The 27,040-nt window shown below is 43.1% G+C and overlaps 1 protein-coding gene across 2 annotated transcripts in view; it reads left to right on the top strand.

Annotated features, from left to right (window-relative positions):
• Window positions 1–27,040, top strand: part of DGCR2 (DiGeorge syndrome critical region gene 2) — an 89,722-nt gene that overhangs the window by 15,822 nt on the left and 46,860 nt on the right. Inside the window, exon 2 of one of the 2 annotated variants that reach the window (XM_075832216.1) lies at window positions 22,105–22,137. The exons of the other annotated variant lie outside the window; for it this stretch is intronic. Coding sequence (XP_075688331.1) covers window positions 22,105–22,137 — 33 coding nt within the window. The remainder of the gene's footprint in view (window positions 1–22,104; window positions 22,138–27,040) is intronic. 2 annotated transcript variants of the gene reach the window in all.

Here is a 27,040-nt window from a genome sequence, read left to right as displayed (position 1 = left end):
TTTGAACTAAAATTATTTGTTTTTTTGCATCGTCTTTCCAAGAGCTGTAATTTTTTTATTTTTCAGTCAATGTAATTCTGTTTAGGGCTTGTTTTTTGCGAGACGAGATGTAGTTTTGATTGGTACACTGGATTTATTGATTGATTTTTTTTATTATGACTTTTTTGGGGGGCAATGGAAAAAAATAGCAATTTCGCCATTGTTTTTTTTACGGTGCTCACCTTGCGGTTTTAATGACATATTAGCTTTATTAATTGAGTCATTATAGTCGCGGCAATACCATATATCTGTACTTTTATTTATTTTTGACACTTTTAGGCCCCATGCACACGGCCGTATTTTTGTCCACCTGTAAATACGGGACCTTGGTCACATGTATTCGACCCGTATTGCACCAGTATTTACGGGCATGTTTTTGGCTGCAAAATTGCACTTCACTAATCGGCAGCCCCTTCTCTCTATCAGTGCAGGCTAGCCCTTTCCGTAAAAAAAGTAAAAGAAATTCATACTTACCCGGCCGTTGTCTTGGTGACGCGTCCCTCTCTTGACATCCAGTCCGACTTCCCTGGATGACGCGGCAGTCCATGTGACCGCTGCAGCCAGTGATTGGCCTGTGATTGGCTGCAGCGGTCACATGGGCTGTAACGTCATCCCAGGAGGCCGGACTGGAGGAAGAAGCAGGGAGTTCTTGGTAAGTATGAACGTCTTTTTTTTGTTGTTTTTTTTTGTTTACAGCTTTATCTATATTGTGATCGGTAGCCACTGTCCAGGGTGCTGAAAGAGTTACTGCCGATCGTTTAACTCTTTCAGCACCCTGGACAGTGACTATTTACTGACGTCGCCTAGCAACGCTCCCGTAATTACGGGAGCCCCATAGACTTCTATGGGCTGCCCGTGCCGTAATTACGGCCTGAAATAGGACATGTTCTATATTTTTCAACGGCACGGGCACCTTCCCGTAAGCATACGGGGAGGTACCCGTGGCCAATAGAAGTCTATGGGCCCGTAATTACGGGAGTTTTTACGGTCGTGTGCATGGGGCCTTACTGAATCCACTTTTTATGGAAAAAAAATGGCTTTACTTATTTTTTTTACTGTCATTTTTATTAATAATCTTTCACATTAATTATTTTTTTAGTCCCACTAGGGGACTTTACCATGCATCTTCAGATCGCTGCTATAATGCTTTGGTATACTTAGTATACCAGAGCATTATTGCCTGTCAGTGTAAATCTGGCAGGCAATAATCAATGTCAAGGGAAAACAGCTCCGGACTTTCAGCCATTTTTTTTTTTTTTAACACCTCGCGTTTTTCACGGCCGTTTTTGGAGCTGTTTTTCTATAGTCAATGAAAAACAACTCCAGAAGTGAAATGCTCTTCTTTTTCGTGGGTGTTTTTTTTTTTCCTTACGTGGCCGTATTTAAAAATGGCCACGTAAAAATACGCCCGTCGGAACAGTACGCTGTGTTTCCCATTGAAATCCATGGGCAGATGTTTGAAGGCATCCTGCTTCCGATTTTTCGGCCGTGTGAACATACCCTCAGGGTATGTTCGCACGCAGTGTTTTCAGGCGTATTTAGGGGCGTTTACTCCTCGAGAAACCCCTTAAAAAATGGAAGCTGAATGCCTACAAACATCTGCCCATTGAGAACGATGGGAAAAACGGCATTTAGTTCATATAGGGCATCTTTTTATGCCGCTGTTTTAAAAAACGGAGCGTAAAAAGATGTTCCGTAAGGCCCTGTTCACACGGAGTATTTTGACGAGATTTTTGGAGCGGAAACCGCTCCGCAAAAACCGGCCGAAAATGCCTCCCATTGATTTCAATGGGAGACGGGGGCGGTTTTCAATGGGAGGCAGAGAGAGCGTATTTCGCTGAGTTTTTTTTGCCCGTAGCACTCAATGGGCGTGAGCGAAAATAGCGGAACACGACGTGCAGGAAGGACAAAATCTGCCTCAAAATCCCAAACGGAATTTTGAGGCAGAATTTTCCTCCTGCAAAAAACTCTGTGTGAACACAGCCTAAAAAGAAGTAGCATGTCACTTCTTGAGGCGTTTTTTGGAGCTGATTTTCCATTGAACACTATGAAAAACGTCTCAAAAGAAGCTCCAAATTAAAAGAAGCTTCATTTTCAGCTTCAAGGGTTCCGTCGTTTTGACGGAATCAATTACGTAGTCGACTAACGTATTCACAACCCTTGCACAACGGAGACAAACTGAAGCCTTTGGCACCGGATCCATCACCATTGAAATGAATGGTGATGCAAACCTACGGTTTGTTTGTGTCAGTCAGGGCTCCGTTCCGACGGAAAGCTCAGACATAACGTCAGGAATGGAGCCTTGACGCAGATGTGAACAAAGCCTAAGTGAAAGCAATCTTAGCTTTTTATTTTTCTTATAGATGTCTCATTCCAGCTCGGGTCAAGTATAGTTCTCCTGTACTCAATATTAAATCGGTTTTGTTCCCAAGTAGTAACCAGCATATCCTCTTATGTGTTTTCTTCTTCATGTGGATGTAGAAATATTCTGCTTCTAAGCCGTCTACTGATCACCTCTGCAATGTCAAGGATTTAATGTACAAAATTGACCCACTTTAGGAGAGAGACAGGAAAAGCCAATTATGTCAAGACCCTAGCTGGAGTCATGCGGCCCTATTTTACACGGCTGAAGAGATTAACTGTTTAAGCTCTGTTCACACCTACGTTAGTACTTTTCAGTTTCTTCTCGATGTTCAGAATAGCGTAGCATGCTTCAGTATTGTATCCAGCAATTTTTATATATATATATTTTTTTTTATACCAGACAGAAACATGACTGATTCATTATAAGGCCTCATGCACACGACCGTAGTGTTTTTCTGGTCCGCAAATTCCAGGACCGTGTTCAGTGAAATGTCCTCCGCAGTTCATCCGTATGTAATCCGCAAAATGCGGATAAAAAAAAAAAGCCTAGGTAAAACAGGATGACGACAGAACTCATTCCCGGTCGTCGCCTAGCAACACTTCCGCAAACTGCGGTTGACACACGGAGGTGTACCCGCATTTTCCACGGGCCCATTGACTTCTATGGGCATGTCCGCATCGAATTTGCGGGCCGTAATAAGACATGTCCTGAGTTTGTGCGGCACGGATTTGCGGACATGCGGAGACCCGTGAAAACACGGATAATGTGTATGGGCCCATAGAAATGAATGGGTCCGCAATTCTCCCGTGGATTTGCGGGGGAATTGCGGACGCAAAAACACGTTAGTGTGCATGGGGCCTTAGGGTATGTTCACACGCTTAGGTTATGTTCACACGCAAACTCAAAAAAACGTCTGAAAATACGGAGCGGTTTTCAGAGAAAACGGCCTTTGATTTTCAGGCGTTTTTGAAGCTGAAAATGAAGCTTCTTTTAAGGCCCTGTTCACACAGTTTTTTGACCCGTAAAAACCGCTCACGGTAAAAAGAAGAGACATGCCCTATCTTCGGGCGTTTATGCCTCTGACCTCCGATTGACATCAATGGGAGGCTGAGAAAGTTTATTTCGTTGTGTTTTTGCCCGTGGCAGTCAATGGGCGAGAGAGAAAAACGCTGCAAACGGCGCTCCAAATTAGGCCCTGTTCACATAGGCGTTTTTCATAGTGTTCAATGGAAAATCAGCTCCAAAAAACACCTCAAGAAGTGACATGCTTATTCTTTTTTAAAACAGCGGCGTAAAAAGACGCCCCGTATGAACTAAATGCTGTTTTTCTCATTGATTTCAATGGGCAGATGTTTGTAGGCGTTCAGCTTCCATTTTTTCGAGGCGTAAACACCACGAAATACGCTTGAATACACTGCGTGTTTTTCTAGAGTCAATGAAAAACGGCTAAAGAACTGACATGCACTTCTTTTTCGTGGGTGTTTTTTACGCGGCTGTTTTTTTAAACGGCTGCGTAAAAAAAAATGCTCCGTCGGCCGAAAATAAGCCATATGAACATACCCTTAGGCGGGATTCACACGACCGGGTCGGGTCCGAGCCCGAGTGCCGGCCGGTAAAATCGGCCATTCTGCCCGGCCGGTTTGCATAAAGTTATGCATCCGTGCCGGGCCGGGCAGATCCGGACAGTGACATCAGCGGCAGCTCCTGAAGGGGAATCCCCATGTGTTCGGGGATTCCGCTTCAGGAGTTTCCCCTGATGTCACTGCCCAGATATGGACAGAGACCTCAAGCGCTCTGTCCAGGAGCGGAATCCCCGAACACACGGGGATTCCGCTCCTTCAAGGAGCTAAAGTGCGGCTAGCACATAGCAGAGCGGGGAGATACCTCCCCGCTCTGCTATAGTGGCGTCGCTGCAGTAGTAGCAGCCGCAGCAGCTGCTGCTACTAGCGGCGCCATCTAAGGTGTCGCCGAGCCAGGGTGCTTTTAACAAGCAGGGGAAGGGAGCCAGCGCAGCGCTCCCTCCACCTGCTGTACACCCCGGCCCTGCAACACAGTGTGCAGCGATGCCATTCGTCAGAATGGCATCAACTCCTCCTCCTCACATGCACTCTGCGCTGTGAGGAGGAGGAGATAGAGCGCAAGCGCCGGGAAACCCGGCCATCACTCGGAACACATTCCGGTGATGGCCGTGTAATACCCGGCCCCATAGACTTCTATGGGAGCCGGGCGGCCGGGTGTCCGGGCAAAGATAGAGCATGTCCTATTTTTTGACGGCCGGATTTTCCGGCCGTCAAAAAATCGGTCGTGTGAATAGCCCCATTAGGGGTCTATCATTCCTAATGCAGCCGGGTGCCGGCCGATTTATGAACGGCCGGCACCCGGACGGGAAACCCTGCCGTGTGAATGAGGCCTTAGGCTGGGTTCACACGACCTATTTTCAGACGTAAACGAGGCGTATTATGCCTCGTTTTACGTCTGAAAATAGGGCTACAATACGTCGGCAAACATCTGCCCATTCATTTGAATGGGTTTGCCGACGTACTGTGCAGACGACCTGTCATTTACGCGTCGTCGTTTGACAGCTGTCAAACGACGACGCGTAAAAATACAGCCTCGTCAAAAGAAGTGCAGGACACTTCTTTCAGACGTAATTTGAGGCGTTCTTCATTGAACTCAATGAAGTACAGCTCAAAATTTACGGCTGTCAGAGAAGCCTCGCAAAATGCGAGGAGGAGCATTTACGTCTGAAACGAGGCAGCTGTTTTCTCCTGAAAACAGTCTGTCATTTCACACGTAAAAGCCTGCTACCGTGTGCACATACCCTTACTGTCAAAAGATGAAACCTTAAATAATAGCCTATTCTAATAATACTTTGATGCTGTGCTTGTCATCTGTCTAAATAAACAATGGGAAACCTAGGTTGTTCTGCAGATAAGGGGGAAGTCCATTTATGAACATTGTCAGAGTCCTCTTGCACAGCCCGACATGGGCCGTGTAAACGAGCGCAGATCAACGAGCCAGCTCTTTGATCGGTTCACGTTTGATCCTTAAAGAGGCTCTGTCACCAGATTTTGCAAGCCCTATCTGCTATTGCAGCAGATAGGCGCTGCAATGTAGATTACAGTAACGTTTTTATTTTTAAAAAACGAGCATTTTTGGCCAAGTTATGACCATTTTCGTATTTATGCAAATGAGGCTTGCAAAAGTACAACTGGGCGTGTTGAAAAGTAAAAGTACAACTGGGCGTGTATTATGTGCGTACATCGGGGCGTGTTTACTACTATTACTAGCTGGGCGTTCTGAAGAGAAGTATCATCCACTTCTCTTCACAACGCCCAGCTTCTGGCAGTGCAGACACAGCCGTGTTCTCCAGAGATCACGCTGTGTCGTCACTCACAGGTCCTGCATCGTGTCGGCACCAGAGGCTACACTTGATTCTGCAGCAGCATCAGCGTTTGCAGGTAAGTAGCTACATCGACTTACCTGCAAACGCCGATGCTGCTGCAGAATCATCTGTAGCCTCTGGTGCCGACACGATGCAGGACCTGTGAGTGACGTCACAGATCTGCACTGCCAGAAGCTGGGCGTTGTGAAGAGAAGTGGATGATACTTCTATACACAACGCCCAGCTAGTAAAAGTAGTAAACACGCCCCGATGTACGCACATAATACACGCCCAGTTGTACTTTTACTTTTCAACACGCCCAGTTGTACTTTTGCAAGCCTCATTTGCATAAATACGAAAATGGTCATAACTTGGCCAAAAATGCTCGTTTTTTAAAAATAAAAACGTTACTGTAATCTACATTGCAGCGCCGATCTGCTGCAATAGCAGATAGGGGTTGCAAAATCTGGTGACAGAGCCTCTTTAAACAAGGAGCAATGTATGGGGACGATCGCTAGTCTCCATGTATTTCTATCATGCTGGCAGCATATTTCTCTGTTTAAACGGAGATGTGCGGCAGACAACGATAATATTTGTGCGCTGCGTAAACGATACACTGCATAAACGTTTGCTCGTTCATCGGCGGATAGCTGCCCTGTTTACACAGGGCAATGATCTGGAACGAGCGCTCTGTGAACGCTCATTTGCCCTATAGTGGCCCATGTAAAAGGGCCTTAATGACCACCGTTACACCTTTTCATGGCGGTTATTAACCCCTTCCCTCTTTAGCCACTTTTGACCTTCCTGACAGAGCCTCATTTTTCAAATCTGACATGTTACTTTATGTGGTAATAATTTCAGAATGCTTTTACCTATCCAATAGATTTTGAGATTGTTTTCTCGTAATAAATTGGACTTTGTTACTGGCAAAATTTGCTCGATACATTCAGTATTTAAATGTGAAAAACACAAAATTTTGCGAAAAATTACAAAAATGTTTCATTTTTCTAAATGTAAATGCATCTGCTTGTAATACAGGCAGTTATACCACACAAAATAGTCGCTAATTAACATCCCCCATATGTCTTCTTTAGATTGACATCGTTTTTTGAACATCCTTTTATTTTTCTATGACGTTACAAGGCTTAGAACTTTAGCAGCAGTTTCTCCCGTTTTTTTTTAAAAAAAAACAAAACATATTTTTATTGATTTTTCTGAAGAATTTTCAAATAACATAATATACAGCAAACTGTTACAAGGATATAATCATATGTTGCAGAAGTTACAGAAATCACATCCATACAATGACACCGAGATCATAATTGTAACATCATTATGAAGCAGTTATTGGAGGTCGTCACAAGAATTTCCATAACATTAGGGGAACGGCGCTAGTGATGAATATCCCTGAGGAACAATGCATACAAAACTTTTCTAAGTATAAACATAAACTGGAGCCACATGAAGCTAGGGAAAAACAAAGAGATGGATCCAGCGCTGTGTCCTTGAGGTTTGTTTAAAATCGGAAACTATTTCCAAGTTTTAATGAAAGTTAATGTAAAAACAGGTAGCATTACAAATAGATATTCTCAAGTAAGTAGTAGGATTTAAGGCCGTGTGAGCTCACTGAATCGGCCAATACAATATATCAAAACCATAGATATTATGTTCTACATATTTTTAACACTCCTAAGGTGCCTTTGAGGTCTTCTATCAAGTACCAAGGTGATCCAGTGAATGGATCGATCATTTTGCGTATTTTTTTCCCTAGTGCGTCCTTGTGTTTTAAAACATCGATTCTATCCAGATAGAACAGGTTTCTCATCCCCTGAACAACCTTGCTCAATTGCGGGATATCCGCTACCAACCATTTTTGGAGTATGCATCGTTTTGCCACCATCAGTGCAACGTGCACTATGGGGGGCAAATGGGTTACTTCTGCATCTTCCAACTCTCCATCATGCTGAACATGGAAGAAAACTTCCATTGGCCCCAGAAGCCCCTTAAATCTGCTTACTTGTTGCAGTAAAGACGCCATTTCTTTCCAGAATGGCTGTATGTTATTGCATGCCCAGAATCCATGATACATGTCCGTGCGAGGTGAACTGCACCTCGGGCACGAAGTCTTTCTATCTGGTTTGGTTATCGAAGGGGGCAGAGTAAAAGCATATATGGCATGATGAAGAATTTTTAGATGGGTTTCCCTCCATTTCTCATTCGTTATGTTTTCTGAGATCTATCAACCCCATTTCCACATGCTTGGCGCAATGTCTGGCAAGCCAAATAATTTTTCCCATCTCACAAATGCCTGGGCAGGTGACACCTTTGATAGCAATGGTTTCAGAGTGTTATACAGTTGTGATATAGATCTGTGATGCGTGCCTAAGAACCATGAGTCAAACAGGTTGGGGGGAATCTCGCAGGAGATGTCAGCAAGTTTAGTTTTACAGGAGGATAATATTTGATAATACTGTAGGTGTTGGGGATGTTCGAAGTTGTATTTTGTCTTCTCACGTTTTCAAGAAAATTTCAAAAGGCTATTTTTACAGGGACCAATTCAGTTGTGAAGTGGCTTTTAGGGCCTTATATATTACAAACCTCCAAAAAGTCACCCCATTTTAAAAACTTCACCCCTCAAATATTCAGAACAGCATTTAGAAAGTTTCTTAACCCTTTAGACTTTTCACAGGAATTATAGCAAAGTAGAGGTGAAATTTACAAATTTAATTTATTTTTTGTTTCAGAAATTTATTTTTAATCCATTTTTTTGTATTTTTTATTTTTAATGCCCAGGTTCTGCAGTTTTAGGAAACATCCCACATGTGGCCCTAGTGTGCTAATGGACTGAAGCACCGGCCTCAGAAGCAAAGGAGCACCTAGGGGATTTTGGGCCTCCTTTTTATTAGAATATATTTTAGGCCCCATGTCATGTTTGAAGGGCTCTTGTAGTGTCAGAACAGTGGAAATCCCCCAAAAGTGACCCCATTTGGGAATCTATACCCCTTAAGGAAATTATCTAGGGGTATAGTCAGCATTTTGACCCTACAGGTTTATTACAGAAATTATTGGAAGTAGGATGTGAAAATGGAAATCTACAGTCTTTCAAAGTTGTAGGTTTAGCAAATTTTTTCTCATTTCCACAAGGACTGAAGGAGAAAAAGTACCGCAAAATTTGTAAAGCAATTTCTCCCGAGTAAAACAATACCCCATATGTGGTAATAAACGGCTGTTTGGACACAAAGCAGGGCTTAGAAGGGAAAGAGCGCCATTTGGCTTTTGGAGATCAAATTTAGCAGGAATGGTTTATGGAGGCCATGTCACATTTGCAGAGCCCCTGAGTGGACAAAACAATGAAAACGCCCAAAAAGTGACTCCATTTAAGAAACTACACCCCTTGAGGAATTCATCTATGGGTGTAGTGATCATTTTGACCCCACAGGTGTTTCATAGAATTTATTAGTATTGGGCAGTGAAAAAAAAAACTATCCCTTTTCTTCAATAAGACGTAGCTTTAGCTCAAAATTTTTCATTTTCTCAATAAATAAAGTGAAAAAAGAACCCCAACATTTGTAAAGCAACTTCTCTGGAGTACGGAAATACCCCATATGTGGTCATAAACTGCTGTTTGGGCACACGGCAGGGCTCAGAAGGGAGGGAGCGGCATTTGGCTTTTGGAGCAGAGATTTTGCTGGATTGGTTTCCTGACACCGTCGTTTTTACAAAGCCCCTAAGGTGCCAGTACAGTGGAAACTACCCAAAAGGGACTCCATTTGTGATATTACACCTTTAGAGGAATTCATCTAGGGGTGTAGAGCATTTTGACCCCACAGGTGTTTCATAGATTTTATTTGAATTGGGCAATGAAAATAAAAATTACGTTTTTTTTCCAATAAGACGTAGATTTAGCACAATTTTCTCAAAAAATAAAGCCGAAAAAGAACCCCAACATTTGTTAAGAAATTTCTCCTGAGTATGGCAATACCCCATATGTGGTTATAATGTCTTTTTTAGGCACACGGCAGCGCTCAGAAGGGAATGAGTGCCATTTGGCTTTCGGAGTACAGCTTTTGCTGGATTGGTTTCTGGTCGCTATGTAGCATTTGCAAAACCCCCGTGGGACCAAAACATTGGAAACTCCCCAAAAGTGACCCCCATTTTGGGAACTACACCCCTCAAGGTATTCACCTAGGGGTGTAGTGAGCATGTTAATCCCGCAGGTGTTTTGCATAAATTAGTGTGCACTCGATATTGCAGAGTGAAAATGGGATTTTTTAATCGATATGCCAATATGTGGTGCCCAGCTTGTGCCACCATAACAAGACAGCTCTCTAATTAATTATTATGTTGTGTTTCCCGGTTTTAGAATCACCCTACATGGGGCCCTAATCTTTTGCATGGACATTTGACAGGGCTCAGGAGTGAGCGAGTACCATGCGAAATTGAGGCCTAATTTGGCGATTTACACATAATTGGTTCACAATTTCAGAGGCTCAGATGGGAAATAATAAAACAAACCCCCCAGAAGTGACCCCATTTTAGAAACTAAACCCCTCAAGGCATTTATTAAGGGGTGTTGTGAGCATTTTCACCCCACAGGTTTTTTCGACAAGTAAATGCGATGCGTATGGTGCAAAGTAAAAATGTAAATTTTTCCCCAGATATGCCAATTCAGTGGCAAGTATGTCGTGCCCAGCTTATGCCACTGTAGACACATACGCCAAAAATTGTTAAAAGGGTTCTCCCGGGTATGGAGGTGCCATATATGTGGAAGTAAACTACTGTTTGGGCTCCGATGGGAGGCAGCGCCATTTGGCTTTTGAAGCGTAGATTTTGCTTGGTGGTAGTTTTGTTTGGAGTATTGCTGGTATTTCAGTTTATAATGTGGGGGCATATGTGAGCTAGGCAGAGTACATCAGTGGCATAGTCAGGTGGTATAATAATAGGGGGGTACATGTAAGCCGGGCAGAGTATATCCGGGGCTTAGTCAGGTGGTATAATAATGGGGTAAACCATAAAATAATCCATAGATATTTGTTAGGCCGGATTCACACGAGTGTGTGCGTTTTGCGCGCGCAAAAAACGCGTAGTTTTGCTCGCGCAAAAGGTCCATAACCGCTCCGTGTGTCAGCAGCATATGATGCGTGATCATTATGACACTCTGTTTTTATGTTTGTAAACAGAAAAGCATGTGGTGCTTTTCTGTTTTCATTCATAGTTTTTACTGCTGTTGCGCGAATCACGCACGTCACACGGAAGTGCTTCCGTGTGCTGCGCGTGATTTTCACGCACCCATTGACTTCAATGGGTACGTGATGCGCGAAAAACGCACAAATATAGGACATGTCGTGAGTTTTACGCAGCGGACACACTGCGTGAAAATCACGTACTTTCTGAACGGCCCCATTGACTAACATAGGTCCGTGCGACGCACGTGAAAATCACGCGTGTTGCACGGACGTATTATACGTTCGTCTGAATAAGCCCCTTACGCTGTGAAGCAATAATTTCTGCACAGGTCAGTGTCGCACTGATAAACGGTGTCTTTACTTATCCCCCTTTTGGTCCACACTCCGCACCTTTGCAGTTTGGGGAATTTTGCTAGGAAGTGTTGTCCTGGTATAATACGGACACCCTCACTTCTAGCAGATATGTTTGGACCCTCCCCTTCCTGGTTCCCTAATTTTATGGCCCCGATAAATCGCCTCTTGAAAAAGATGAAATGTTCCCCCTCTGATCTGTACAACCGCATATTTTTTTATTTCCTGACTTATGGAAGCCATAACTAATTGTAGTTTTTCATAGACGTAGTGGTATGAGGGCTGTTTTTTTTGCGGGACGAGCTGTAGTTATTATTGGTACCATTTTTTTTTTTTTACGCCGTTCACAGCGTGGAATAAATAACATAATATAGTTTAGGCCGTTACGGTCGCGGCAATGCCAAATATGTATGGTTTATTTTATTTAAAGGGCGATTGTGTTTTATTTTATTACTTAAAACGTTTTATTATATTCTTTACAACTTTTTTCCACCTTTTTTTTTCACTTTTTTTTTTACACTTTACTTTAGTCCCACTAGAGGACTTGAAGGTCCAACTGTCAGATTTTTTTTCTAAAACATTGCACTACCTACGTAGTGCAATGTATTAGATCTGTCAGTCATTCACTGACAGCAAGCCGATTAGGCTACGCCTCCGAGCGGGGCCTAATCGGCTTCCGTAATGGCAAACAGGAGGCCATTGTTAGGTCTCCTGGTGTCATAATAGCAGTCCGCAGTCGTGCGATTGCAGGGCACAGCTGGCGATCTGCTAGCAACCACAAAGATTCAGCGATCGCTGCATCTGAGGGGTTAATGGCAGGGATCGGAGCTAGCTCCGGTTCCATCCGTTACAGGTGGATGTCAGCTGTAACATACATCTGATGACGCCGACGCCATCTTGCCGGCGGGTACAGAAGCCTTTTAGGCCCTTTCTCTGGGCGGGGGCTGGAAGTTTTCCATGCTAGGCACACCGGGACGCCAGTATTAGGCCTCCGGTTGCCATTGGAGCCACCGACACCCCGGCGATTTAATTGCTGGGGTGTCGATGAGCTGCAAACGCCTTAAATGCAGCGATCGCTTTTGACGGCTGCATTTAAGGGGTTAATGGTGGGGATCGAAGCTAACTTCGGTCCCCGCCGTTATAGCAGGATGTCAGCTGTCGGTATCCAAAGGGGGATTTCGCTCCTTCAGGGAGCTACAGTGGCTCTATCTACAAGAAGGGGCGGGCGTGCTGCCTAGAAGGGGGCCTGTGTGGCGCTGCCTAGAAGGGGGCCTGTGTGGCGCTGGTATTTGGTAGCTGTAAAGGTGCCAAAAACGATCTACTCCCTGAAGTTAGGGCTAGTGTTTGGTGTCTTTTCAGGCTCCCATGGCTGCTTGGAAGATTTGATCTGAGGTCAGTGGACAGCAGCTGCCTTCTGGGCTCTTTCTCTCTTGGCGCCGGCCTTGGCGCTGCGCTGAATATGACACACAAGAGATTACAATGTGTGTGTCAGACTTCAGTGTAGCGCCAAGGCCGGAGCAGAGAAGGAGAGCCCTGACATGGAACACAACAAGTATCTAATCTATCGTGTTCAATCGATCACAAACTATCCACCACTCTTAAAAAAAAATAAAAAAAAAATTGGCATATATTCAGAGCCTGGACTACCTTTTTGGTGGACCATTGTGGTAAAAACTGATGTTAGGGCCGGTTCACATCAGCGTTTGCTTTTTCGTTCATGGGTTCCGTCTGAGGTTTTCGTCGTGGAACCCCGCAACGTAAAGTCAAACGGAAACCACAGCTTCCGTTTGCATTACCATTGATATCAATGGTGACCGAAACGCTGCTAATGGTTTGCGTTTGTCACTGTTCCGGCAGGTTTCCGTGTTTATCAACGTAATCCATAGCGCAGTCGACAAACTTTCCTTTGCGGGGTTCCACGACGGAACCCCGGAACGGAAAGCGAACGCTGATGTGAACCGCTCCTAATCGGTCAGCGGCTGAGAGTTGCTAGTTTCCTAGACAATATGGTTGCTTGCATGGGGCTACTTCTAGCTTTAGTGAACCGATCTTTGATCACCATGGGATTCTATGGTGATTTTAATTCTGGTTCACTTGAATTGCGGGTAGTCTGGGTCTTGCGTCCGCATTACGACTGACTAAATGCGGCTCAAGGCTGATTTTACTGAAGTTTGTGATGCATTTTTTTCCCTTAGATTCTGATTTACTCCTGAGTATATGTGAATTTAGCCTTTGGTGCACTTTAAGAACTGTAGTGTCATTGCAGCTAAATAAACCTAGTTTTATCTACAGTCTCTGTTGGGGTATATGATTTGTTTATGGCTTTTGTAATCGCATAGTTTTGCTGCGATTTATGTCAATTGCAGCAAAAATCAAGTCTCATGTAAATGTATCCTTATTTTTCTTGCCCAACATGGAATTGGATTCCATTATGGTAAAGCAGGAGACGTTTTATTTCTGAGGCTGCTGACCGTAGTATCTGCACCATCAGGAGGAACTTAAAACCTGGGCACTGAGTTGGAAAATTGTACATGCATCCAAGATTTACTGAACCGTTTTCTCACATCGCATTCTGTCTAGCATAATGTTTAAACAAATTGGACTGGACGAGTGTTATGCTGACAGCGTCTGTATACTGTCAGCATAATTCCCATCCAGTCAGATGCGATTCTGTTGCTGGCTGGCCTTCCTGCAGGTTCCTTTTCAGCATGTTTCTGGATTGGAAGAGCTGTTGATATTTACCACTTTGCTATATTGACCGTCGTGAACCCCCTTACCTTGAGTGGGCTATTTTTGGTGGTGGTTTTGATGCCTATTGGTTTAACTTATCTGCATGTTTGTTTTTTGTAAAAAAAAAAAGACAAAAAAAAAACTTCTGTTGCCTGATTTTACTTTGTCTGGAGTAAAATCACATCATGTGTCCATCGGGCCCCTATTGACCCGACGTGTGCCAAAAGAGTGTCCTTGTACTTCAGGGTGGTATTCATAAACATAGTAGTCTATGGTATTCAATAAAGGGGCATCCGGCAAAAAAAGCATGCACTGCGCGGTATGGCATAGGTCGGAGGCTTCCGTCACAGGTTTACGTCGGGAGTACTTCACGACATAATAATAATAATAATATAATCTTTATATAGCGGCAACATATCTTGCAGCGCTTTACAATTCTCTTCCAAGGTACGCTGCAAGCAGTGTGAATACACTTAAAGAGGCTCTGTCACCAGATTTTGCAGCCCCTATCTGCTATTGCAGCAGATCGGCGCTGCAATGTAGATTACAGTAACGTTTTCATTTTTTTAAAAACGAGCATTTTTGGCCAAGTTATGACCATTTTTGTAGTTCTGCAAATGAGGCTTGCAAAAGTCCAAGTGGGTGTGTTTAAAAGTAAAAGTCCAAGTGGGCGTGTATTATGTGCGTACATCGGGGCGTGTTTACTACTTTTACTAGCTGGGCGTTCTGACGAGAAGTATCATCCACTTCTCTTCAGAACGCCCAGCTTCTGGCAGTGCAGACACAGCCGTGTTCTCGAGAGATCACGCTGTGTCGTCACTCACAGGTCCTGCATCGTGTCAGACGAGCGAGGACACATCGGCACCAGAGGCTTCAGTTGATTCTGCAGCAGCATCAGCGTTTGCAGGTAAGTCGATGTAGCTACTTACCTGCTGATGCTGCTGCAGAATCATCTGTAGCCTTTGGTGCCGATGTGTCCTCGCTCGTCTGACACGATGCAGGACCTGGGGAAGTGACGTCACAGCGTGATCTGCCAGAAACTGGGCGTTCTGAAGAGAAGTGGATGATACTTCTCATCAGAACGCCCAGCTAGTAAAAGTATTAAAAACGCACATAATACACGCCCACTTGGACTTTTGCAAGCCTCATTTGCATAACTACAAAAATGGTCATAACTTGGCCAAAAATGCTCGTTTTTAAAAAATAAAAACAGTACTGTAATCTACATTGCAGCGCCGATCTGCTGCAATAGCAGATAGGGGTTGCAAAATCTGGTGATAGAGCCTCTTTAATGATAATTTGCTAACTCATGGCATTAGCTCCTTTTATTGCAGCATGCATGGTCTGATTTGCTTTTTTTTTGGGTCTGCTGTCTCTAGGCATTAGTTATGTTATGAGTGCTATAATGTGTCTTTTAAAAGCTAGCACCCTGTAACACGATTCCTCTGATGCACATGTGACCTTTTAATGCACAATTTGAGGAAAGGTAGAGAGGAAAATATGTGGTCTTTATAATGGATAACTTTTATTCGATTTGTGTGAGTGACCCCCCCCCCCCCCAAGCTCACATACCCTATGGGCAAAATAAACAGCGTAACAATGGTGTGTCACTATTACTATAACCGCAATATGACGTGATTGCTGTACTACCGTGCAGTTGGCATGCAGCAGTGTCTGAATGAGGTCCAGGCAGTGATCTCTCACAGCGGCGCTCCCTGAGGAATGCAGAGCAGCAATGTGAGGGATGCCGTCTGGAGCTGGTGCCCAGCCACTTGGGACTGAATGTATGTTGCAGCGGCGCCCCAGCAAGCAGAGCTAAGGCAGCGTTGCAGGACAATCATCCAAAGTGGTTGGCCGGTGTCTAGACACAGCAGGCCCTCGCAGAGGCGCTCTGCCTGAGTCAGCAGGGCGGCAGTGCGGTGGGCACCGTGCGGATGAAGAGGCGACAGGGGTGAGATATTCTGGCTAGTGTATGCCTGCCCGGTTTCCCCACGGACAGGTAGTCGGCTGCAGCGGTGCCCCAACAGGCCACCCGGGCGGTGATACAGGAGAGATCGTCCGTTGTTGGACACCGAAGAAATAATCAGGGTCCCGCCAACGGTGAGGCAGGTGAGCGATGAATTAGGCTCTACTGCTAGGTTAGAGCAAAGGGAGGTTGCGTTCCAGTCTCACGAGACCTCGCAAGCACACGTGAAGGAGAGCTGATAGCTTTCCGATTGTGGCAGTGAAGTTGGCTGCATAAAAAATGGTAATGTACTGTATATCTAGAGGCCATATTGTTACACATTGGATTATTAAAAATACTGCGCACCCGATGCGCGTTTCGCCAGCATTCTGGAGGCTTCTAGGGCTTTAGACCCTTTAATGCAATTTTTTGTGTGGCCCATATTAGGTTAAGGGTATGTTCACATGGCTTATTTTCGGGCCGTGAACGGCCGAAAGATGGGCAAAAAATCGGAAGCAGAACGCCTCCAAACGTCTGCTCATTGATTTCAATGGAAAAAACGGCGTTCTGTTCCGACGGGCCGTTTTTTTTACGTTGCCGCTTTGAAGAACGGCCGCGAAAAAGAAGTGCATGTCACTTCTTGAGACTTTTTTTTGTAGCCGTTTTTCAGACTATAGAAAAACGGCCATGAAAAACGTGATTTTGAGTAAAAAATGTTTGAAAATCAGGAACGGGTTTCCCTTCAAAACAGCTCCGTATTTTCAGAAGTTTTTGGTTAAGCGTGTGAACATAGCCACCATATGAGTGAGGCGTGTCGTTTTAGGGTATTAGGCTGGTCACAAAAAATCAATGTTCGAATTTTTACCGAGTTGTCAATTGGCTAGAAAATGTGATTGCCAAAGTTTCAGCTCAACTTCATAACGTTAACGCGTGCCTCATTGAGGTTAAAGTTTAGCAAAAAAATCGCAGTTTTTCCTCCTTTTAAAATGGAAACCATTCGTCCTAGAAAACGAATTCTTGTCTCATTTCATAGGAAATTTTGTTGCCTTGAAGTTTGGTTCTTATGACTTTGTTGCTAAAACTTATAGATTTAGTGGTATTTGGCATTTTTCGGGTCAAGTCGTGGTGCTTATCCTCAAAAGTGACTTTTCATGCAAAGGCCTAAAAACATTACAACATTCAATTACATCTGCTTTACAGATTTTGCTTTTTGCATTTTTCATTTTGTACATTAAACATGGTTTAGTTGGAGGTGTAACAAAATCCAAATTGAAAATGAAGGAATTAGGGGAAAAGAAGAGCAAGGAAGGTGTAAAAATAACAAATCGTGTTCAAATGCATTTTATTAATTATATTATACATATTATTGAACATTTTCAGATTAAGGTGGTAATGGCTTAGATATGGTGGCTTTTGAAGTCAGGAAAAATTTGTCTACATTCAGATACAACTTCTAACAGAAACTGTCATTGTTCTTTGTCTTTCGTCAAAGAGGAATTGAAGTCTTGGATTAATTTTAACCCCTTAATGACCGCCGATTAGCCTTTTCACGGCGGTCATTAATGGGCTTTATTCTACAGCGCCGCTATTCCACGGCGCTGCGTTAGAATAAAGTAAACAGAGTAGGGAGCTGTCAAATCTCCCTGCTCTCAGCTGCCAGAGGCAGCTGAGGGCTGGGGGCGTCCCTGCTCTGCCGAGTGAGATCGATTTTAGTATCGATCTCACCCGTTTTAACCCTTCAGATGCGGTGCACAATAGCGAGCACCGCATCTGAGTGGTGACAGAGGCATGACCTAGCAGATGCCTGTCCATTTTAAACGGACAGGCAGTAATACACTGCAATACAAAAGTATTGCAGTGTATTATAATAGCGATCGGAGGATCGCATAGTGAAGTCCCCTAGTAGGACAAGTAAAAAAAAAAGTTTAAGAAAGTTAATAAAAAAAAAAAGGTGAAAAAAAATGAAAAACCCACTTTTTCCCCTTACAAAATGCTTTACTATAAAAAAAAAACACAATAAAGCAAAAAAGTTACACATATTTGATATCGCCGCATCCGTGACGACCCAGACTATAAAGCAGTTACATTATTTAACCCGCACGGTGAACTCTGTAAAAATAAAATTAAAAAAAATGGAAAAATTGCTGTTTTCTGTTAATCCTGACTTAAAAAAAAAAGTGATCAAAAAGTCGCATCTTCTCTCAAATGGTACCAATAAAAACTACAAGTTGTCCCGCAAAAATAAGTCCTCATACAACCGCATCGGCAGAATAATAAAATAGTTATAGCTCTTCGAATGTGACGATGGAAAAACTTAAAAAATGGCTTGGTCATTAGGGCCCAGAATGCAAGCAGGGGGAAGGGGTTAAACCCCTTTCAACTGTGTCATTAACCCCTTTCCGACATATGACATAGACATAGTTACATTTCTTGGGTAAAACCTTCAGTGGTACAGAAAAACATGTATTACAACTGAATTTTGGCAAAAAAAAAAATGAAATTAGTAAATTTCACCTCTACTTTGCTTTAACTCCTGTGAAACGCCTAAGGGGTTAAGAATTTTTCTAAATGCTGTTTTGAATACTTTGAGGGGTGCAGTTTTCAAAATGGGGTGATTTATGGGGACTTTCTAATAATAAGGCCCTCAAAGCCACTTCAGAACTGAACTGGTCCCTGAAAAAATAGCCTTTTGAATTTTTTTTGGAAAATATGAGAAATCGCTGCTAAAGATATAAGCCTTGTAACGTCCTAGAAAAATAAAAGAATGTTCAAAAAACGATGCAAACATAAAGTAGACATATGGGAAATGTAAACTAGTAAGTATTTTGTGTGATATTAATATCTGTTTTACAAGTAGATACATTTAAATTGAGAATTTTTTTTTCACTAACAGTACAATATGTCACGAGAAAACAATCTCAGAATCGCTTGGATAGGTAAAAGCATTCTGAAGTTATTACCACAAAGTGACATGTCAGATTTTAAAAATCTGCTTCGTCCTGAAGGCCAAAACAGGCTCAGTCCTGAAGGGGTTAAAGGCATAGGAAACCTTTGCAGGTGTTTTGTGTTTATTAGCTGATTAGAGTGTGACACCATGAGACTACAATCTTCAGCTTTTACCCAATATTCACATTTTCAGAGACACAAAATTTTGGGTTTTCGTTAAGGGTATGTTCACACGGCAGCGTCCGTTACGGCTGAAATTACGGGGCTGTTTTCAGGAGAAAACAGCTCCGTAATTTCAGCCGTCATGGCATGTTGAGGCGCTTTTTCGCTGCGTCAATTACGGACGTAAATGGAGCTGTTTTTCCATGGAGTCAATGGAAAACTGCTCCATTTACGTCTGAAGAAGTGACAGGAACTTCTTTGACGCGGGCGTCTTGTTTACGCCCCGCCTCTTGACAGCGGGGCGTAAAAAAAATGACCGGAACAGAACATCGTAAGACCCATTCAAATGAATGGGCAGATGTTTGCCGACGCTATCGAGCCGCATTTTCGGACGGAAATCGAGGCAGAAAACGCCCGAATTACGTCCGTAAATAAGCCGTGTGAACGTACCCTATCTGTTAGCCATAATCATCACCATTAAAAGAAAAAAATTCTGGAAATAGATCACTGTGTGTAATGAATCTATATAATATGAGTTTCACTTTTTGAATTGAATTAGGGCTTATTCAGACGATCGTATAATACGTCCGAGCAACGTGCTTGATTTTCACGCACCTCGCACGGACCTATGTTAGTCAATGGGGCCGTACAGACAGTCCGTGATTTTCACTCAGCGTATGTCCGCTGCGTGAAACACACGACATGTCCTATATTTGTGCGTTTCTCGCGCATCACTCTCCCATTGAAGTCAATAGGTGCGTGAAAATCACGCGCAGCACACGCAAGCACTTCCGTGTGACGCGCGTGATTCGCGCAACAGCAGTAAAAAGTGTGATTGAAAACAGAAAAGCACCACGTGCTTTTCTGTTTACAAACACAGTGTCATAATGATGGCGGCTGCGCGAAAATCACGCAGCCACGCATCATATGGTGATGACACACGGAGCTGTTAAGTGCCTTTTGCGTGCACAAAACGCCCACGCTCGTGTAAATCCGGCATCACTGAAATAAATTAACTTCTTGATATTCTAATTCATTATTATGCAAATGTTATTTTTCGCTGATTTTCCTAAATAGTCGGTGCAAATGACAGTCAGTATATTCTTCAAGCCATCAACCGTTGGAGTATAATGCAAATTTTATTGAACAAATCTCCTAATGATAACAGATTTTTTTTAGAAGTAAAATAACTGAAAATGCACTGTTTCACATTATTATGCACAACAGAGATCAAAACATTTTAAGGCTATGTTCACACGGGGTATTTTGCAGAGTTTTTTGACGCGGAAACCGCGTCGCAAAACTCGGCAAATACGGCCCGAAAATGCCTCCCATTGATTTCAAGTGAAACCAAATCTCGTTTAGCTGCGTGATCTCGCGAGATTTCGTATCCATTGCTGTAAATCTCACAGAAAAGATTCAGAAGTGTCAGGATTCTGAGTACACATGACGTCCAGGCTGGATTTCATGTGTATTCATTATCAGGACACTGTAGTAATGTTAGGGTTTGTGTATGAGGCTGCACATAGCGATATATCTATATCGCTAGTGCAGTGTAAATGAATGGAGAGGAGTGCATGATGCCGATTGGTCAGCGTCATGCACTCCTCTGTACAACGCCCACTTGGTCGAAAGTAAAAGTACGCCCACTTGGGCATTAAGAAAGCTCATTAGCATAAACCAAAATCGCTCCTAACGTTGTGAAAAAAGATCGTTTTTTTAAATAAAAAGCACTGCTGTCACCTACATTACAGCGCCGATCTCCTTATATGGGAGACAGGACACTTATAATGTGGTGACAGAGACTCTTTAATAAGGCGGAACGTCCTTCTTACGTAGTTTTCCTTTGATTGGGCACACCTGGCAAACTAATTATCACAGGTGTCTGAGATTGATTACAATGATCCAAAGAGCCCTCAGGGTATGTTCACACGCACTAATTACGGACGTAATTCTGGCGTTTTTGCCCCGAATTACGTCCGAAAATAGCGCCTCAATAGCGTTGACAAACATCTGCCCATTGAAAGCAATGGGCAGACGTTTGTCTGTTCACACGAGGCGTATATTTACGCGCCGCTGTCAAATGACGGCGCGTAAATAGACGCCCGCGTCAAAGAAGTGACCTGTCACTTCTTTGGGCGTAATTGGAGCCGTTATTCATTGACTCCAATGAATAGCAGCGCCAATTACGTCCGTAATGGACGCGGCGTTCAAGCGCCTGCACATGCCGTTACGGCTGAAATTACGGGGATGTTTTCAGGCGGAAACATCCCCATAATTTCAGCCGTTACGGACGCCCTCGTGTGAACATACCCTCAGACACAATACCATCCATGAGTTTAATTGAAAAACTAATAATTAAATGTTTATGACACTTAAATCCAAGGTGCATAATAATTTGGAACACGGTGTATGTATCTGTTGCTGGCAATGACCTCTTTTCACAATAAAAGAAATGATCAGGTTCATAGGAGTTTTGATTTACTAAGGCCCTGTTCACATCAACGTTGCCCTTCCTTTGAGTGGTTCCGTCTGAGGTTTCCGTCGGTTTAACCCCTCAACGGAAAGGCAAACGCAAACCTTAGCTTCCATTTGTATCACCGTTTATGTCAATGGTGATGGAAACTTTGCGAATGGTTTCCGTTTGTCACCGTTGTAAATGGGTTCTGTTGTTTTGTCTAAACCAATAGCGCAGTCGACTGCGCTATGCATTCCGTCAAAACGATGGAACACTTACACAATGGTGACAGATCTGGTGAAAGTGGTTTCCGTTTGTCACCATTGAAGTCCTCCGACGGAACCCCTCAACGGAAGGTCAATGCTGATGTGAACAGGGCCTAATATACTTTTTACTTTATCGGATGATCTAGTTAACATGCAATCTAAATAAGTAACACTTTGTTTTGTACATTCTGTTCTTTCTGTACGTTATTCTCTCATTTTCAATTAGAACGTATCTTTTTTGGTAAGTGTTTTTTTACATTTTAAATTTCAGGTCCTCAAGTAGTTCTCGCAAGACTGCAATCAGGTGAGCATGCTTATAGAGTTGGTAGTGAGTAGATGGATCGTGTTTTTGGTCAATAGTTAAGGGTATGTTCACGTGTAGCAGTTGAAGTGTAGTTAAACTCCATCAAAAGCACATCTGAAAAATCGCATGTAATTTGGTGCGTATTTTGTTGCAGTTAAAAAAACACAAATGCATGGAAAAACGCACCAAATAGCGGTAAAAGCGCATGTGGTTTTTCAGATGTTTTTTTTTTAACTGCACCTCAACTGCTATGTGTAAATATACCCTTAAGGTGCCTGTACACGTAGCGCCTGTGCTGTGGAAGTGTGCCAAGTAGCCAAGAACTGCGCAGCTACACCACATAGGTCTTATCACACATTTTTCCACTATTCTGCGGTGTTGTTTTTGGGTGCGTGGCTTGGAGAGATAAAGCACATTGAAACCATCTGCTATACCTGTTCAAACCTCGCGGCCAAAAACTACTGGCAGTTCACTGTATGTGCAGTTCTCAGCAGCACGGCACACTACCCAGCACGGCTGCTGCGTGTATGGACCCCCTAACTGTAACTAATCAGATAAAATAACAATCACTGGCCACTCAATAAGGGTGTATTTCCATGTGTCGTTTTTGTGGCCTTTTTGTACCTCAAGTATTGCAAAGTCGCAGCAAGAAAAGCAGAGTCGTCTTGGTTGTTTTTTACCCAACCACAGTGTTTGTTGCAGCGATAATTACTCAAAAATAAAAAAATAAATAAAAAAGCCAACAACATCTGCACATCTGAGGCAGGTTTCACACCTGCATTGCTGTTTCCATTGTTCTGCCCCTTTAATGAGTTCCGTCGGGTCTCCCCTGGTTTTACTGGAAACTTTCATGCTGCGCTAGTGTTTCCGGTATTTTCGGCCGAATCTGCGACGGAGTCCCCGAACACAGATGTGAACAAGGCCTAAACACAAAAAAGGTAAGCAATATATTTTATTGAGCATTTCTCCACTCCTAAAAAACCAGTGCAAAGATTTGTAGATCAAAAGACTTGTACTGGGGGGCATTAAGAAGGTTTTACTGCTTAGGAAATAAACACCTTTTGGATATGAAGAAATGATTCGCCTTTTCCTTGTTTGTTTTTTTTTTTTTTAAAACAAATCTTCTACAAATTGTGAGATTATAGTTTATAGTTTGCCTTCATGTTCATTAGCCCCTTCCAAACATTTGTTATAAGTTTCATGGAAAACTAGTGCTTCCTGCAATTTGTCGTATGGATGGCGTGGGCTCAGAATCTGAGCTTGTGTCAGCTGTACATTACAAAAGCGATAGTGGTTTGTAGCCAAATCTGCACCCGGTGCTGACTGCTGCTATGGCAACAGGAGGACTAACAATACATTTAAATTGAGAATTTTTTTTAATTTTTGCACATTTTCTCAATGTTGGTGTTTAAAAAAAAAAAAAAAAAAGAAGAAAAAGAATTCTCAAACAAAATTTACCCCTGACATAAAGTACAATTTGTCACGGGAAAACCATTTCAAATCGATTGGATAGGTAAAAGCATTCCGAAGTTATTACCACATAAAGTGAAACGTGAGAATTGAAAAATGAGGCTCTGTCCACAAGGTCAAAAGTGGCTGCAGGGGGAAGGGGGTCACATTTTCGCCTCCCAAACCGCTAAGGCCTTATTCACACAAGCGTATAATACGTCCGTGCGTCGCACGGACCTATGTTAATGAATGGCGTATGTGTGCTGCGTGAAACTCATGACATGTCCTATATTTGCCTGCGTTTTGCGCTGCACGCACCCATTGAAGTCAATGGGTGCGTGCAAATCGCGCTCGGCACACGGAACAACCTTCGGGTGCCGTGCGTGATGCGCGCTACAGTAGTCAAAACTATGATTGAAAACATAAAGACAGTGCCATCATGATGCCGGCTGCGCGAAAATCCCCCAGCCGTGCACTATATGCTGATGACACACGGACCTTTTGCGCGCGCAAAACGCAGCATTTTTTGTGCGCGCAAAACGCACACGCTCGTGTGAATCCGGCCTCATACTGTTGTAAATGGAAGGATGATTTTTCAAACATACTTATGTTGCCTAAGTCAGCCAGTCGGGAGCACTAAAAAAGTGATTATATTCCTCTAGTCCACCGTATTCAAATGAGCACTGAAGAGTCCTGCAATCCAGGAAGTGTCCTCATTTACGTGGTATCTGCTTAGAATGAAGGCCACTTTCTGGATTGCAGGACTCTTCAGTGCTCATTTGCAGATGGCGCACCAGAGGAATAAAATTACTTTTTTCTGATTCACAATGGGCTGACTTGGGCAACATAGGTATGTTTTTTAAAAAAACACTATCATCCTCCACTATATAGCGGTTTGAGAGGTGAAAATGTGCTGACAGAATCCCTTTAAGCCAGGATCACACACACACAGTGTTCATTCAGTTTTTGAATCCGTTTTTTGAGCAGGACACAGGACAGGACACAAAAGAAAAGACATGCATCAGTCTATTCTTTATACCTTTCCTTCCTTTTAGATCCACTACTACCTTTTAGCTAAAGAAAAAAAATCCTGATCCAAAAACCGCATCAAAACTGTGTGTGTGATCCTGGCCTTAAAGAGGCTCTGTCACCACATTATACGTGCCCTATCTTGTACATAATCTGATCGGCGCTGTAATGTAGATCACAGCAGTGTTTTTTATTTAGAAAAACTATCATTTTTGACCGAGTTATGACCTATTTTAGCTTTATGCTAATGACTTTCTTAATGGACAACTGGGCGTGTTTTACTTTTTGACCAAGTGGGCGTTGTGGAGAGAAGTGTATGACGCTGACCAATCCGTGACCAATCAGCGTCATACACTTCTCCCCATTCATTTACATAGCACATAGTGATCTAGCTTGATCACTATGTGCAGACGCGCACACACACACACACACACTACTCAAGTGTCCTAACAGTGAATAGAGATCACTACCAGCCAGGACATGATGTCTATTCAGAATCCTGACACTTCGCTAACGTTTGTGTGAGATTTACAGCAAGGCAAGCGTAATCTCGTTTTAAATGACCGTTTACAGCGTAATATCGCGAGATTACGCTTGCCTTGCTGTAAATCTCACACAAACGCTACCGAAGTGTAAAAAGTAAAAATACTCTTACCATTTTTGGGGGAGTTTTTTTTTGCCAAGGAGGATTATGTAATTCAAATGAATATGTAGGCATACGTGGTGTTAAAAACTCACCCTTTCTGGTGAAAACATTACTATAAATAACAATGTTTCTTATGCATAAATAGAGAATTTAATAATTCTAAACCTATTTTACATCCGACACTGTACATAAGAGTGAAATTGTTACCTATTCTTGAGGCATGAAATCTGTCACTAAGGAACCAGGGCAGTAGACTATGCAAATGAACAAAGTCAAAAACACGGACAGTGTGCTACACTCATGTTCCGCACCGCAGGAGCTTACAATCGAATTCTACATATATCTAGCAGCATGTATTCTGTAATACACACTCTATTGAATTTAAATAATTACTCTCTCACTGACTCAGCCAGGTCTGTCACTGCAGCCCAACCAAAATGATGAATCGGCTGCCTGACAAACCTCCTTACTTGCCGCCGGCGCTGCCTACCATTGGCTGAGAATAAGGAGCTTTCTCATTGGCTCTGCTGCTCTCCTTTCCCATCTGCACCATGCTGATGTAGCGCTGTGGCACTGGGTTTAGTGAACTTCAGTCTCCTGTGTAGGAATGTGCATGAGATTATTTTTATAGCGTAAAATTTTCTGTTCAGGCGTTATGTGAATACGCCGTTTAGGCAGTTACTGCAATGAGTTGTTCCTCTCCCCCCCCCCCCTATTTTTTTCTTCTGGCAAAACAGCAACGCTCTAGCAAAAATGGTTCGGTTTTACGTTGATAACAAAAATCTCAGCAAAAAAACGCAGCGAGAACGAATCGTGTAAATATATATTAATGGGGCATATGGACCAGAGATTCCTTCAGGAGTAACTTTAAAGCCAGATTTACCCGAGATGCTTTCTCTGGTTGCATTATTTTATCAAGCTTTAGTCTTTTTCTTGTATGACAGGGATGTGGTATAGATTCACACGATCCTTGTCCACGGTGAGCCTGACATGTGGACATTCTTTTGAATCACTACGTGATGGGTAGCAACAGGAGAGAAGTTGTTTTTCTTCTAGCTTGCCCTGTTATTTGAACATCATATAAGTTTTGTCCTACCTGTTCATCGTCCGATCTGAACTGCTGGAGTATAGTATGCAGACGCTAGGAAAAAAACTCCTCTCTCTCTTCTATTCTCACATGATATACTGCCTGTTCTGCTTACAGAACTTATTTTTATATGCTGTAAAAATCAGATTCTACATCTTTTATTGTGAAAGCCATTGAATCTCCACATTTAGGGATTTTGTGTGCAAATAGAAGTTTTCAAGGTGTCCATTTTGCTTCCTGTCACTGATCTACTATTATTGCTGGCAAAGGAGGCCAAAGGACCCACAACCCCAACCTCTAGGTCTATTCACGTGGCGCGGTTAAATCGTGGTCTATTGCCGCAATTACCACAAAATGCAGTGGTTTTGCTAAATCACAGCAAAACCATGGCGTTTTGTCGTGATTTTGCTGTAATCGCAGGCTGAAAATTCTGCCTGCATGGCGTTCTTCGCGGTGTTTTTCGCCCGAGGCCGTTGAGCTCCGAGGGCAAAAACGCTTTCTCTACCTCACATTGATGTCAATGGGAGGTCAGAGACGTAAATGCCCGAAGACAGGGCATGACTCTTCTTTTTCCCCTTGCCGGTTTTACTGCTCACGGGAAAAAAACACCTCCACCTCCCATTGGCTTTTTTTGGCGCATTTTCAAATGCGGATTCCGCTTCAAAGAACTCTGTGTGAACAGGGCAAACCCT

Source organism: Rhinoderma darwinii, chromosome 1 (genome assembly GCF_050947455.1).
Source record: "Rhinoderma darwinii isolate aRhiDar2 chromosome 1, aRhiDar2.hap1, whole genome shotgun sequence".
Taxonomy (NCBI): Eukaryota; Metazoa; Chordata; class Amphibia; order Anura; family Rhinodermatidae; genus Rhinoderma; species Rhinoderma darwinii.
This window is presented reverse-complemented; position numbering and strand designations above follow the sequence as displayed.